Raw genomic sequence first — 15,000 nt, 5'->3', positions numbered from 1 at the left:
AGCTCGATAGTTTCTTGTAGTGTCTGCAACCTCACCATCTTTGTGAGGTATGGAGGAGGGGTTTGGGGGAACCTATAGGTCTACCTGCTGAAAGGAGGCTTGAGGTTCGGTGCTGATTACATGCATGTATGGTCTGTCTCTAGGGCGTTGTCCTGCTAGGGTATTGTTACTTTACCTTGCCTCTGCCATTCATAAATGACCTTTAAACGGCTTTTAAATCTGCACGTTTCATTATCATTGAGGGAATGTTTCATATTTCATAGTTTTTAGATGACCCATTACCTTTCCCTATATAAACTTCGGAAACTTTTTCTATGGAAGGAGTTTTAAAGGAAACAATAAATTTCATTAAAAATATATATTTTAGATTGTATTCTTACACAAGAATTTGGAAACCTGAGAAATTGCCATATTTATACAAAATGTATATGAACAGTCTGGACTCATCTTTCTGGATATCGAAACAGTGGTTGTCAAAATCATCTGGACTTACAAAAGAAGGTTTTTCTTTGGAAACCACAGCTTTTATTTATGTTTAGACTTAAGAACAACCTTTTACTTCCCAATGACGTTGGCGTGTCCATGTGACACCCCACCCAATCCTTTGTGTGCATTTCCAATATGGTTTCCATGACTGTATCCGGTAGAATGGCTGTATCCATTGGCATAGTTTCCAGCACCCAAAAGGCCGCCGTAGCCACCATATCCTCCACCATATCCGCCATTAAGGCCTAAACCTAGTCCACCAAGACCAAGTCCTCCATAGCCAAGTCCTCCAAGTCCACCAAGACCAAGGCCTCCATATCCTAGTCCTCCAAGGCCTCCATAGCCAAGTCCTCCAAGTCCACCAAGGCCTAATCCAGGAGTGGGATCAGCACTTCGTTTTCCCAGCAAATGGGTATGACCGTGGGACAGTCCTCCCAATCCTCCATATCCATTCAAAATGTGGTTTCCATGATTGTATCCGCTGGAATGGCTGTATCCATTGGCATAGTTTCCAGCACTCAAGAGGCCACCATAGCCACCATATCCATTACTGTAAGCACCATTGAGGCCTAATCCAATACCTCCCAGTCCTAGTCCTCCATAGCCAAGTCCTCCGAGTCCAAGACCTCCATAACCAAGTCCTCCTCCAAGTCCACCAATGGGTAATCCTGGTTCAGGATTGGCACTTCTTTTTCCAAGTAAATGGGTGTGACCATGAGACAGACCACCTAGGCCGCCATATTGGTTTCCAATATGGTTTCCATGATTGTATCCGCTGGAATGGCTGTATCCATTGGCGTAGTTTCCAGCACTCAAGAGGACACCGTAGCCACCATACCCACCACCGTATCCTCCATTCAGTCCTAAACCATAGCCAAGGCCTCCCAATCCTCCTAGTAGCCCAATCCCTCCTAATCCTCCATAACCAATCCCTGGATCAGCTGAACGTTTCTGCTCTGCAGCCACTAAGGCCACCAACAGGAATCCGATCTGCAGGGAAGAGATAACATTTATTTACGTCATATAAGTGTTTACAGTCGTTCACAAACACAATCTTGTATATATACATACTCACACACACATACACAAACATATATACATATATATATGTATATATATATATATATATATATATATATATATATATATATATATATATATATATATATATACATGTATATATATATATATATATATATATATATATATATATAAATTATATATATATATATTAAATAAATTTATTAGAATATAACCAAACTTTTATGAAGTGTAAATCCTGGAGTTTAAAGCCCAGCTTCATACGAAGTATCCAATATTATAATCAGAAATCATGTATGATTTGATATTAAATAAGTACGAGAAAACTTGAAATCCTTCTCAGGATTCACTGACTCTGAAGGAATAACTAGAAGGAATGAACAAACTCACCAAGACTCTCATGGTCCAACGCTTTCCAGATCTCAGCAGGACGAGGAACAATTGGCTTCTGACTTCCTGTGGTGAAGTTTGACGTTTATATACAGTCGGGAAATTAAGGAAAAAATTATCTATATAAATTGTATCTATTACTCGTCAGCTCCGCCTTGAGGCCTCTGAGAAGGTGACATTAACCCTGAATTTTTCTTATAACCGCTAATGACCTTCGTGAGTATTTTGATAAAAACTATAATATCTATTTATACCTCTGTTCGATAAATCTCTGGATATTGATTCATTAGACAATTTTGAAATTGTAACAGGAATTTTTAAATGAGCTCTTTTCCTGTTTGCAAAACCTGTCCTTGATTGTGAGCATGTGTTTGCAATTACGTCGATACTTAAATCGACGAAAGCAATGAAATGTACATTGCTTGAATTTTTCCCTACACGTGTATTCTAAGCACACATTCATATATATATATATATATATATATATATATATATATATATATATATATATATATATGTATATATACATATATATTTATATATATACATATGTATATATATGTATATATATATGTATATATATATATATATATATATATATATATATATATATATATATATATATATATATATATATATATATTTATATGTGTATATAACTACTGTATATATATATATATATATATATATATATATATATATATATATATATATATATGTGTGTGTGTGTGTGTGTGTATTTATATATATGTATATGTATGTGTGTATTTATATTTGAGAAGTATATTTTTTTATAGATAATGTGTCATTCAAGAATTAAGCATGTCGTGATTTTACTTTTGATCTCACTGAAGATCTTCCGTCAGGTTTAGATTAAACATAAGATTAACAAAATCATCTCTCACTCACTATATTCTACCGTAAAGTATAACTTTTCATTTCCTTAAGTAATTTCTAGGCAAAAATTAAAAAAAAAAATAAAAAGAAGCATCTCTAAGTCAACAAAATGTGACGGTGAGAATTTACTCGTGACCACAAAAAGGTAGATAAAAGGATTCTATCAATCTAATTGTCTAATCATTTATGATTATTCAGATAAAAATGCAATCATTATCTATTAAGGAATTTTTCAAAACCAGCTAAAATAAGTAAAGTATTATGCCACTCCTAGTTTAATAAAATAGAATAAAATATGATAAGAATCGTTTTTAAGGGAAAAAATAATTGGTGAAAATACGTCTGGTATTACCAAATATAAAGGATGATAACATTTTGGGTCATACAAAATTTACAAAAGATTTTTATAATAATAATTAATTATATCACTTGTGCTGGTAGACTGAAGTATGATGAGGGCCACTCTGCACATTCATTGATTTTTTATTGTTTATTATTTTTTTTTTTTTACTACCAGATGGCGAAGAGGTGGTCATCCCAAGCGGAGCTTGCAGGCTCCTTTCTTCTTTCTTCTTCTATTGATTGCCCGGAGCTCTTCTCTAAACTGGGGCTTTTTGACAAAATGCCATAGGCCCCAAGACAGGTTCCTGTTAGACGCCAGTTCTGATAAACTGACAATTTGCAATTCACATCGCTGCTCTTATACAAGAGATTATTTCTCATAATAAGTCTACTGGTCTTCTTTTTTTTAGGATATAATTAACTTTGAGTTGGTATCATTAATAGATGTAATTTATCCTGATTTTGTTTCTCTGAAAACATGTTCATCAGTTTGATATCCTATAGACATGTATTTGTGGCAGTACAGTTTTATAGGGGCACATACACTGCCCGACTGATGTTGGTCTCTACATAAAACTTTTCATAAATGTAGGTGTCCTTTTGAAAACGTCTCTGCCTGGTCTGGGGTTCTAGTCAGGCTCAAGATTTATTGTTTCTTGCAGTGTCTGCAACCTCACCATCCTTGTGAACTAAGGAGGGGGGTTTTGGGGGAACCTATAGGTCTACCTGCTGAAAGGAAGCTTGGGGTTGGGCGCTGATTATATGCATGTATGATTAGTCTCTAGGGCATTGTCCTGCTAGGGTACTGTTACTTTTCCTTGCTTCTGCCATTCATAAATGGCCCTTAAACTGCCTTGAAATCTGCATGTTTCAATTTCATTGAGGGAATATCCATTGTCTATTAGACCTTATGAAGCCTCTGAAGTTCCTTGTTCACATTAGCCAGAAAGACCAATGAGTATATCTATCCTTGATCTTGGTATATGCCAATGTAACGCTCTTTGTATCTGTCTTGGCATTCATTATTATCATTCATGCGTGACTTAAGGACTGCCAATTAATTGATCCTTCTGGAAGTGTTGTAAGCGTTTGTTTATGTTGACCAGTAAGTGCACGGGTTGTAGCCAGTGATTATGGGCTTCTGGAAGTGTTATAAACATTGTGGAGGTTGTGTGAAGAAAGAAGTACCAGTGATTTCAGCCTTCTGGAACCGTTGTAAACGATGTATATACTGACCAGTCAGTGCATGTTGTGTTCTAGCCAGTAATTTTAATCTTTTGTATTGACATGACTGGGATATTTACCAGGACGTCTTGGAAAGATAGAGAATTATCATCGCAAGGTTTATTTGTAAATTTAAAACATGGAATATGTTCAAAATCCTTCCTCAGTTTTTACAAGTTGATGTTCATCTTTTACAACAACAAATATATCATTAAGGTATCCATGATATATTTATGATTATGGTTTATCTTTTTCTATATTACAAAATAAGGGTGATTATACTATTAACACTATGACCTTGAGCAGCATGTCTAAAAAAAACGAGAAAATTAAGTGAATTAAGAAAAATGTTATGGGAGCACAAGGGATAATAGAACCAATAAGAAATTGTTACGTATTCAATATTCTATTATTATTATTATTATTATTATTATTACTAGCTAAGCTACAACACTAGTTGGAAAAGTAGAATACTATAAGCCCGAGGGTTTCAAGAGGGAAGATAGCCCAGTGAGGAAAGGAAATAAGGAAACTACGAGAAAAGTAATTAATACAAGAGTTGGCATCATAACAGGTGTTACAAGCTTTAAAGAGAACTGAAATTGAATTTACATGAGCTCACTCTGCCACGAGGCAAAATATTACTCATAGACAAGAAATTGAAATACCCTTTGTCAGAAATTGGAAAATTGATGATGGGTACAATTTAACCTCCATTTAAAATTAGAGGAAATTACTGACAAGATACCCATGATCATCAGTTTATCTTTCATTCCGATGACACCATTAGAAGTCACTAAAAGTTACATATAGAAATTAGGGCAACGAGCCCAGCCAGCCCCTCGTGCATATAAAGTGAAATTTCAATATTTCCATTTGTATGATGAGGGAGAAACTAGCAGGAGTTTGGAAATACCTCTCTGAGAATAAATGGTTTTGATAATACCAGTCAGAGAGGCGGACCCTTTGATATCCGAGTAGACACCTCAGGATTATGTAATGAATCGACGGATAGGTTTGCTTAAAAAGCAAACGGTGTTACAGACTAATACACACACAAGCAAAATCACTCTAACACATTCTAAAAACAGACACTTCACACGTCTCGAACTGTCGACCTAACCGCGCCAGGACTCCTCGCTGCTGAGAGGAAGGACGCTGGTGACTGGTACAACACATGAACATAAGCTAACGGGATATAAGCGATGTCAGGCAGGGCAGCCAATCGGGACAACGATCTAGCCCAAAGGCAAAGCAAAGTCCTTCAAAAAGAAGGCAACTATGCTTACCCCATACAAAATGGGAAAATAACACGTAATAGAAGAAGATAATATTTATGGTATGGGCTTCACTGAAAATGCATCTATCTATAAAAAAAAAATACCTTAAGATATAGAAATAGTTCCCTATCAAAGAGTTATGGTAATAGGTTCTGTTCTATTTTTCTAAAGCCCAAATTAATTGTTTATGTCGAAAAAGATACTAACTAGACGAACATTTAAGAACTTTTACCTTCCATATAAATATAGCTTAAAGTTCTAAACCATATCTAAAAAAATTAGTGGAATCCCCACATACCTACGACAGAAATTTGTTATACAAGAGAGTTTCATATTTTAAATTCAAATTTATTTAAGAAAGGCCAAATTAATAGATTTTTAAGATGACCAATACCTTTCCATATATAAACAACGGAAAATCTTTTTATATGGAAGGGGTTTTAAAAGAAACAATAAATTTCATTAAAAATATATATTTCAGAATGTATTTTTACACAAGAATTTAGAAATCTGAGAAATAGATTTCATTGAAAATATATATTTCAGAATGTATTTTTTTTATACAAGAATTTGGAAACCTGAGAAATTGCCATATTTATGTAAAATGTATATGAACAGTCTGGACTCATCTTTCTTGATACCGAAACAGTGGTTGTCAAAATCCTCTGGACTTACAAAAGAAGGTTTTTCTTTAGAAACCACAACTTTTATTTATATTTAGACTTAAGAACAACCTTTTACTTCCCAATGACGTTCGCGTGTCCATGTGACACCCCACCCAATCCTTTGTGTGCATTTCCAATATGGTTTCCATGACTGTATCCAGTAGAATGGCTGTATCCATTGGCATAGTTTCCAGCACCCAAGAGGCCGCCGTAGCCACCATATCCTCCACCATATCCGCCATTAAGGCCTAAACCTAGTCCACCAAGGCCAAGTCCTCCATAGCCAAGTCCTCCAAGTCCACCAAGACCATGGCCTCCATATCCTAGTCCTCCAAGGCCTCCATAGCCAAGACCTCCAAGTCCACCATGACCAAGTCCTCCATAGCCAAGTCCTCCAAGTCCACCAAGGCCTAATCCAGGATTGGGATCAGCACTTCGTTTTCCCAGCAAATGAGTATGACCGTGGGATAGTCCTCCCAATCCTCCATATCCATTCAAAATGTGGTTTCCATGGTTGTATCCGCTGGAATGGCTGTATCCATTGGCATAGTTTCCAGCACTCAAGAGGCCACCGTAGCCACCATATCCACCACCATACGCACCGTTAAGGCCTAATCCTAGTCCACCAAGACCAACGCCTCCATAGCCAAGTCCTCCAAGTCCTCCATAGCCAAGTCCTCCAAGTCCTCCATATCCAAGTCCGCCAAGTCCTCCAAGTCCTCCAACTAATCCTGGCTCAGGATCAGCACTTCTTTTACCAAGGAGGTGTTTGTTCAAATGACCATGTGACAGCCCACCTAGTCCTCCGTGCAGACTTCCAATATGGTTTCCATGATTGTATCCGCTGGAATGGCTGTATCCATTAGCGTAGTTTCCAGCACTCAGGACGCCACCGTATCCACCATACCCACCACCATATCCTCCATTCAGTCCTAAGCCATGGCCAAGGCCTCCCAATCCTCCGAGCAACCCAATCCCTCCTAGCCCTCCTAATCCTCCATAGCCAATCCCTGGATCAGCTGAACGTTTCTGCTCTGCAGCCACTAAGGCCACCAACAGGATTCCGATCTGAAAGAGAAAATATTTTAGATCATAGTAATATGAAGATATGTGTTTTTTGTAATAAGACTATGAATTTAAGAACATTGGCTAGCAACCTCCTTGGTGGCTAAGGTGGTGAGGAAAATGGCCAAACTTCAGATATGACTAAGGACATGTCTGAGGCCTGAGTCCTGCAGTGGACTAGAAACGGCTGCATTTGTTGTGGGTTTTTATATACTGTATATATATATATATATATATATATATATATATATATATATATATATATATATATATATATATACTTTTATGTTTATATGAAATGATATGATATACATGTATATATATACATATGTATATAGATAAATATGTATATATATATATGTGTATATATATATTTATATACATATGTATAAATACATATATGTTTATACACTTTTATATGATATACATATATATATATATATATATATATATATATATATATATATATATATATGTGTGTGTGTGTGTGTGTGTGTGTATGTATATGTATATGTATATGTATACATACATATATATATATATATATATGTATATATATATATTCATATATACATGGAAACAGTTGTCATACATCTAGGTACTTCTGTTATGGGTATAGTAAATATTACTGAATGTAATATCCTAAATTGTCTGTTATTTTTCCTATATTAGCTAAATGGGGTTCTATACCTAATTTTAGAGACCAGGTAGTGTTGATCATATATATGAATACGGGAGTCTTGGCTCATACCCTGCTGATTAGTCACTATTCATACAACTTAAACATTATCTATAACTTTTTAATACCTTTGTACAAAATGTTTTGATGTCTGTGCTGAAAATAATCATCTTTTCCTTAGTAAATAGTTAGGCTTCTATAAAGTCTTCCCTACTTGTGATTAACTTTCCAGATCCAAATTTTGATTACGATATTTATATGATAGATTTTATTATTATTATTATTATTATTGTTATTATTATTATTATTATTATTATTATTATTATTATTAGCTAAGCTACAACACTACTTGGAAAAACAAGATGCTATAAGCCCAAAGGCTCCATCAGGGGAAAATAGCCCAATGAGGAAACAAAATAAGGAAATAAATAAACGATATAAGAAGTAATGAACAATTGAAATAAAATATTTTAAAAACAATAACATTACAGATTTAATTCTTTATGAAACCCTAATTTTCAAATTCGAACAGAGAGAAGTTGGGACTGTATTTATTATTATTATTATTATTATTATTATTATTATTATTATTATTATTATTATTATTATTATTATTATTATTTGCTCAGCTACAACCTTAGTTGAATTCTCAATCAATTAATTTCAGAGAGTATTTATTTATAGCTATCATAACGACTACAGTTATATAATTTCTGTTGCACCGCCCTGTCCTTAATCTTCTGTTTATATAACATATCCATATATAGTTTGGCTTAAGAGATGGGCTGGCTGTTTATGCAGATTATATTACTCTATCTGAATCAAATCATTATCCAGACTGTAAACCCGTAATTACTAACTTTCATAAAAGAGATTTAGTCGAAATCAGGTTATGACATAGATTATAGCAAATGGAGTGGACTCCAATAGTACACGAAATATTAATATTATAGGTCTAGCCCACTGGATCTTCCCTACCCACATGTTTTCATTAACAATGTGTCTTTTATCTAAATGCCGATCAGTTATGATTCTAGCTGTCATTCTATAAAGTTAGATAGCCGAGGAGAAAAGAAATGGATATATTATTGTGAATAGGTCCAGGACTCTAGGCCACTAGATATTCCCTACCCACATATTTTCATTAACAATGTATCTTTTATCTATTTGGGGCTCAGTTATGATTTTAGCTGTCATTCTAGAAAGTTAGACAGCCAAGGATGAAAAGAAAATGTATGGAAAGGAATTTAACTGGAGGACAAGGAATACTGCTAAGAACTTATTTATGGTAGTAGACGTAATTCAAATATAAAGCTAAATTAGAGACAATTACATCGAACCAACTAAAGATGAAAGTATAAATTCTTTAATATAAAGTTGGAGAGACTATTAACAGTGTGTCCCTCTAAGTTAATTCCATCTATAGTAGATCCGCATGAAATCTTAAGCTAAATAAGAGACGATTACATCCAACCAACTAAAGATAAAAGTATAAATCTTGTAATACAAACTAATAAGCTGGAGACTGACTGTGAACAGTGTGCCGCGTTAAATTACTTTTATCTATGGTAGACACGTAAGAAATCTAAAGCTAAATCAGATACGATTACATCGAACAAAAGTAATTATAAATTCTGGAGAGGTTGAATACTTACCAAGGCTCTCATGGTCTCAGCTGGACGATGGGTGATTGGGATATGACAGACAGGGAAGAGAGTTGCCTTTTATATACAGTCTGAAATAAAAAAAAAGAGAAATAACCTTTCCCCCCAGTAATCCACAGCCCCACCCTAAGTCCTCAGGAAGGGTTAACATTGGCCATGAAATTTTCCGCGCCACTAATGACAAATTCAGTTCATTCCTTCAACATTTATTTTTAGAAAATTACCTGGATGTTTTCACTCTGTGGTCGGATAATGTCTGGAAGCTTAAGGTTCTTATTGCATTACTGACACAACGATATTTTACTGTTTAGTGTTTCTGATTGAATGATTGATTTGAGGTTTTCTGGCATCCTGACATCTAAGGTCATTGACGCCGATATCATTTATCATAAATAAAGAATAAAAGAATATTCAATTCAAACCATAAAAGCAAAGATAGTGTTTTTCTGAGTGCAGTTCTTTTCCCATGAATTGTCACTAGCTTATGTTCAAAGGCCTTAGAAATGCTCCAAGTTTCTGATGCAAAGGACAATGTTGGTAAGGCCACCTAATTAAATACTTTTCATTTTAGAGAAAGATATGTGGAGGTAAACTTTAAACATAAATGTGTAACATAAATGTGTTACAGGATGGAAGAGTTTTCTCATGCAAACATATGTCTCTTCATTTATATGGGTATTTAAATATATAAACTGATATTTTCATAAATTTACAAAATTATAGTTCAAACATGAACACCCTAACAGATAAAGAATATAAAAAAGGATTATAATCAATAATATATTTACACTGTTCTTTTATGTTCCGACTTATGGATTAACCTCGAGTGCAGATGATTTTCATAACGTATGCTGCTTCATACACTTACAATTAGGCTAATCAGCAGCACGTTGCACCCATTTCACACACTGCGCCATCCCCCTCCATCTTGCACGCACTCCCAAGTTTACCGTATCTAAACCCCTTAAATCTAATGCCACTTTCAATCAATTTCCTTTCCACTTAGCAGTTTATCACTAACTTTTTCTGTGCTTTTCTTTTCACTTGAACGAATTAGGCCAAAAAATTTAAAGGTTTAAAGGCCACTCATGAATGGCAGGGGGCAAGGGACAGTGAGCCTTATCCTAAGATATCTATGCGACTCAATAGCTCCTATTCTTCTTCCTTTTATGTCAAAATTCATGGCCCCATCTTCAAGGTTTCAATAGCCTTAATCACACTAGCATTTACTTCAATCTCTCTCTTTTTCTATTCATATATATTTCTTTCAACATTAAGCTTTATTTCATAATACCTAACAATTCTTCTTCACCCAAGGGGTTAACTACTGCATTGTAATTGTTCAGTGGCTACTTTCCTCTTGGTAAGGGTAGAAGGGACTCTTTAGCTATGGTAAGCAGCTCTTCTAAGAGAAGGACACTCCAAAATCAAACCATTGTTCTCTAGCCTTGGGTAGTGCCATAACCTCTGTACCATGGTCTTCCACTGTCTTGGGTTAGAGTTCTCTTGCTTGAGGGTACACTCAGGCACGCTGTTCTGTCTAGTTTCTTTTCCTCTTGTTTTGTTTAAGTTATTATAGTTTGTATAGGAAATATCTATTTTTAATGTTGTTGCTATTCTTAAAATATTTTATTTTTACCTTTTTCCTTTCCTCACTGGGCTATTTTCCCTGTTGGGGCCCCTGGGCTTAGAGCATCCTGCTTTTCCAACTAGGGTCGTAGCTTAGCATTTAATAATAATAATAATAATAATGGGGCTGTCTCTATAGAAAAACAATATAAAAGGCGTTGACACACCCGGGCCTAAGAAACTAAGGTTCCAGTGACTTAAAAAAAAGGCACTGGAACCTCAGTTTTTAGGGCCAGGGCTCGATTCCTTGGCCGACCAGAAGCTATAACTATAAAATTCGTTCCCCCTTAGGTCTCTGAGGCCTAGGTAGACCGAATCCAGATATTAAGAGGTATATATGACTTATATGAATATACTGTAGATGAAAAAGACATAGTTTGGCAAAATATATATATATATATATATATATATATATATATATATATATATATATATATATATATATATATATATATATACAGACAGTATATTTATATATACATACATATATACACAGTATATATACGCATATATATATATATATATATATATATATATATATATATATATATATATATATATATATATATATATATATATATGCATATATATATATATATATATATATATATATATATATATATATATATATATATATATATTCAAATAAGCCATATATATTTTTGATACATTAATGTCTGGATTCTCTTATTTGAATATGAAAAACACGTAAAAATGTGCAAAATTTATCAATATATATATATATATACATATATATAATTTGATTCCTTTTGAATTTTGTAAGAAATGATCTGGAACCACTGATCCTTTCACAAGAACTGAAACTTTATCCAAACGTTTTGCAAAAATGATTAAAGAATCATACAGTTATAGCTGATTGATTATTTAAAACGAGACAGGAGCTTTACATAAGCGATATTTAATAATTATTGTACGCGATCCGTCATATATATGATAAAATAATAAAAAATCAAACGTTAAACTGAATTTCCCTTGTATAACAAAAACCGAGTGTCTGGCTATATATATATATATATATATATATATATATATATATATATATATATATATATATATATATATATATATATATATATATATATATACATATATATATATATATGTGTATGTATATATATATATATATATATATATATATATATATATATATATATATATATGTATATATATATATATATATACACATATATATATGTATATGTATATATGTACATATATATTATATTATATATATATGTATATATATATATATATATATATATATATATATATATATATATATATATTATATTACATATATATATATGTGTATATATATATTATATTACATATATATATATATATATATATATATATATACTGTATATATATTATATTACATATATATATATATATATATATATATATATATATATATATATATATATACTGTATATATATTATATTACATATATATATATATATATATATATATATATATATATATATATATATATATATATATATATATATATATACATAATGCCAGACATTCGCTTTATAATTATATAATGCAAATTCAGTTTAATGTTTAATTTCTTATTGTTATTATTTTGCTCACTCTCTACACTGCAATGGGGGGAATTTTCCGGAGAATTCCCCCAAGGCCGAAATGAAATATTTTAAATAGTAAACAAAGGACTTCATAACAATATGTACTTAAAATAAAAGTCCTTGAATCAGACTCTTGGGATTGTTTCCTCCTGACCCTCGTTGATTCATAGGACAAAAATCTCCTTGTCGTTCTTAAAACGAATCTGAAGTTTTTATTGCGTTTCGTGCTTCTTTGAAAGGAGGGCCCCGTCAGATTTTTCTTTTTTATTTATTTAGATAAGATATTTTATATATTATATGTAAATATCTATATCTATCTATCTATCTATCTATCTATCTATATACATATATATATATATATATATATATATATATATATATATATATATATATATATATATATATATATACATACATATGCATACATAAATTCCATCAATGCTATCATGAGTTCTTCGCTGTTTATATATAAGCTATATATATATATATATATATATATATATATATATATATATATATATACTGTATATATATTATATATATATATATATATCTTTATATATATATATATATATATATATATATATATATATATATATATATATATATATATATATATATATATATATATATACAGTATATGTGTTGGTGTATTTTTTTTGATGTTCATTATAAAAGAGATATTATGTCAAATAATATTCAATTACATCGATGAACGAGAGAATATATTAAGAAAACGAATCAAACAAAATTTTTGGGTATTTGAAGCTAAGAATTATATCTGTACAAGGAAAAACTAAACTTTTTTGTTTATTATTGTTTATTTTCTATTTTTTATTGAATATGTAACCACCAATCGCGATTAAACTATGCAGTTACTGATGTCAGCAACAAAAATGTAATTAAAAGATATTATCTTGAATTTTCTGTTAGGTGATATAGAAATAGTCATTTCACACTACAAAATGTTGAATCATATCTGATAATTATTTTTGTAGTACTAAGTCTTCATCATAATAATAGCTTTATTCTAGATTGATTTATTAATGAGGTACACATAAAATCAAAATATATATAAAAGCCAGTAATTCTGGTTTTATTGTCTTAGACTTAGAAGTAGGAATTATGGAATAATAGAATCACTCTGCAGCAAATATATATTTATTTCAATAAAATAACACATTCCAGTGAATGACGTAAGTACAGTAAATGAATTAGTGATTTTACAAGCGAATTTCATATACACCTAGACTCGTTTCCTTGTGAAACTAGCATGTGACATTACTTAAAATATATTCATGATGAAAAATATTATTTGGATTCCTCTTCATTAACAATTCCATGATCTACTTATCCAAGTCTTAAGCTAGGCCTAGGATTAGCACTTCACTTCCCACCGAAGTGTTTGTTGAGATGACCGTGAGAAAGTCCTGCAAGTCCTTTAGATCCCTTTCCAATTTGGTTTCCATGACTGTATCCACTGGAGTGGCTGTATCCTTTGGCATAGCTACCACCATTCAAAAGGCCACCATAGCCACCAAATCCACCGCCATACCCACCATTCAGTCCTATGCCTTTGTGACCAATCCCACCATGGCCTCCTATGAGGCCTTTTCCATATCCAATGTTTCCTAGTCCTCCGCCAAGACCTGAGCTATGACCTAGGCCAACGTGTCCAAGACCATTTTGTTTAAGTCCTCCAAGCCCTCCAAGTCCAAGGCCACCATGGCCAAGTCCTCCAACTCCACCAAGTCCTATTCCACCATGGCCAAGTCCTCCAACTCCACCAAGTCCTATTCCACCATGGCCAAGTCCTCCAACTCCACCAAGTCCTCCAATACCACCATGGCCAAGTCCTCCAACTCCACCAAGTCCTCCAATACCACCATGGCCAAGTCCTCCAGCTCCACCAAGTCCTCCAATACCACCATGGCCAAGTCCTCCAATACCACCATGGCCAAGTCCTCCAGCTCCACCAAGTCCTATTCCACCATGGCCGAGTCCTCCAATACCACCATAGCCAA

The 15,000-nt window shown here is 32.9% G+C and overlaps 2 protein-coding genes across 2 annotated transcripts in view; both read right to left on the bottom strand.

The window, feature by feature from the left end:
• Positions 1-555: 555 nt before the first annotated feature.
• Positions 556-9,754, bottom strand: LOC137648514 (uncharacterized). The gene is made up of 3 exons (XM_068381438.1): positions 9,725-9,754; positions 6,541-7,393; positions 556-1,418 (listed from the first exon to the last, which is right to left on the bottom strand). Exons 1-3 carry the CDS (start codon positions 9,734-9,736, stop codon positions 556-558), a joined length of 1,728 nt encoding a protein of 575 aa, XP_068237539.1. The 5' UTR covers positions 9,737-9,754.
• A 4,432-nt stretch (positions 9,755-14,186) lies between these two features.
• The window catches only part of LOC137648838 (PE-PGRS family protein PE_PGRS33-like), a 2,462-nt gene continuing 1,648 nt past the window's right edge, over positions 14,187-15,000 (bottom strand). Inside the window, exon 2 of the mRNA XM_068382002.1 lies at positions 14,187-15,000. This exon is cut by the window's right edge and continues 328 nt beyond it. Within this exon, the coding sequence (XP_068238103.1) occupies positions 14,363-15,000 (638 nt within the window). The 3' untranslated portion in view covers positions 14,187-14,362.

This window comes from Palaemon carinicauda, chromosome 10 (assembly GCF_036898095.1).
Source record: "Palaemon carinicauda isolate YSFRI2023 chromosome 10, ASM3689809v2, whole genome shotgun sequence".
Classification (NCBI taxonomy): domain Eukaryota; kingdom Metazoa; phylum Arthropoda; class Malacostraca; order Decapoda; family Palaemonidae; genus Palaemon; species Palaemon carinicauda.
This window is presented reverse-complemented; position numbering and strand designations above follow the sequence as displayed.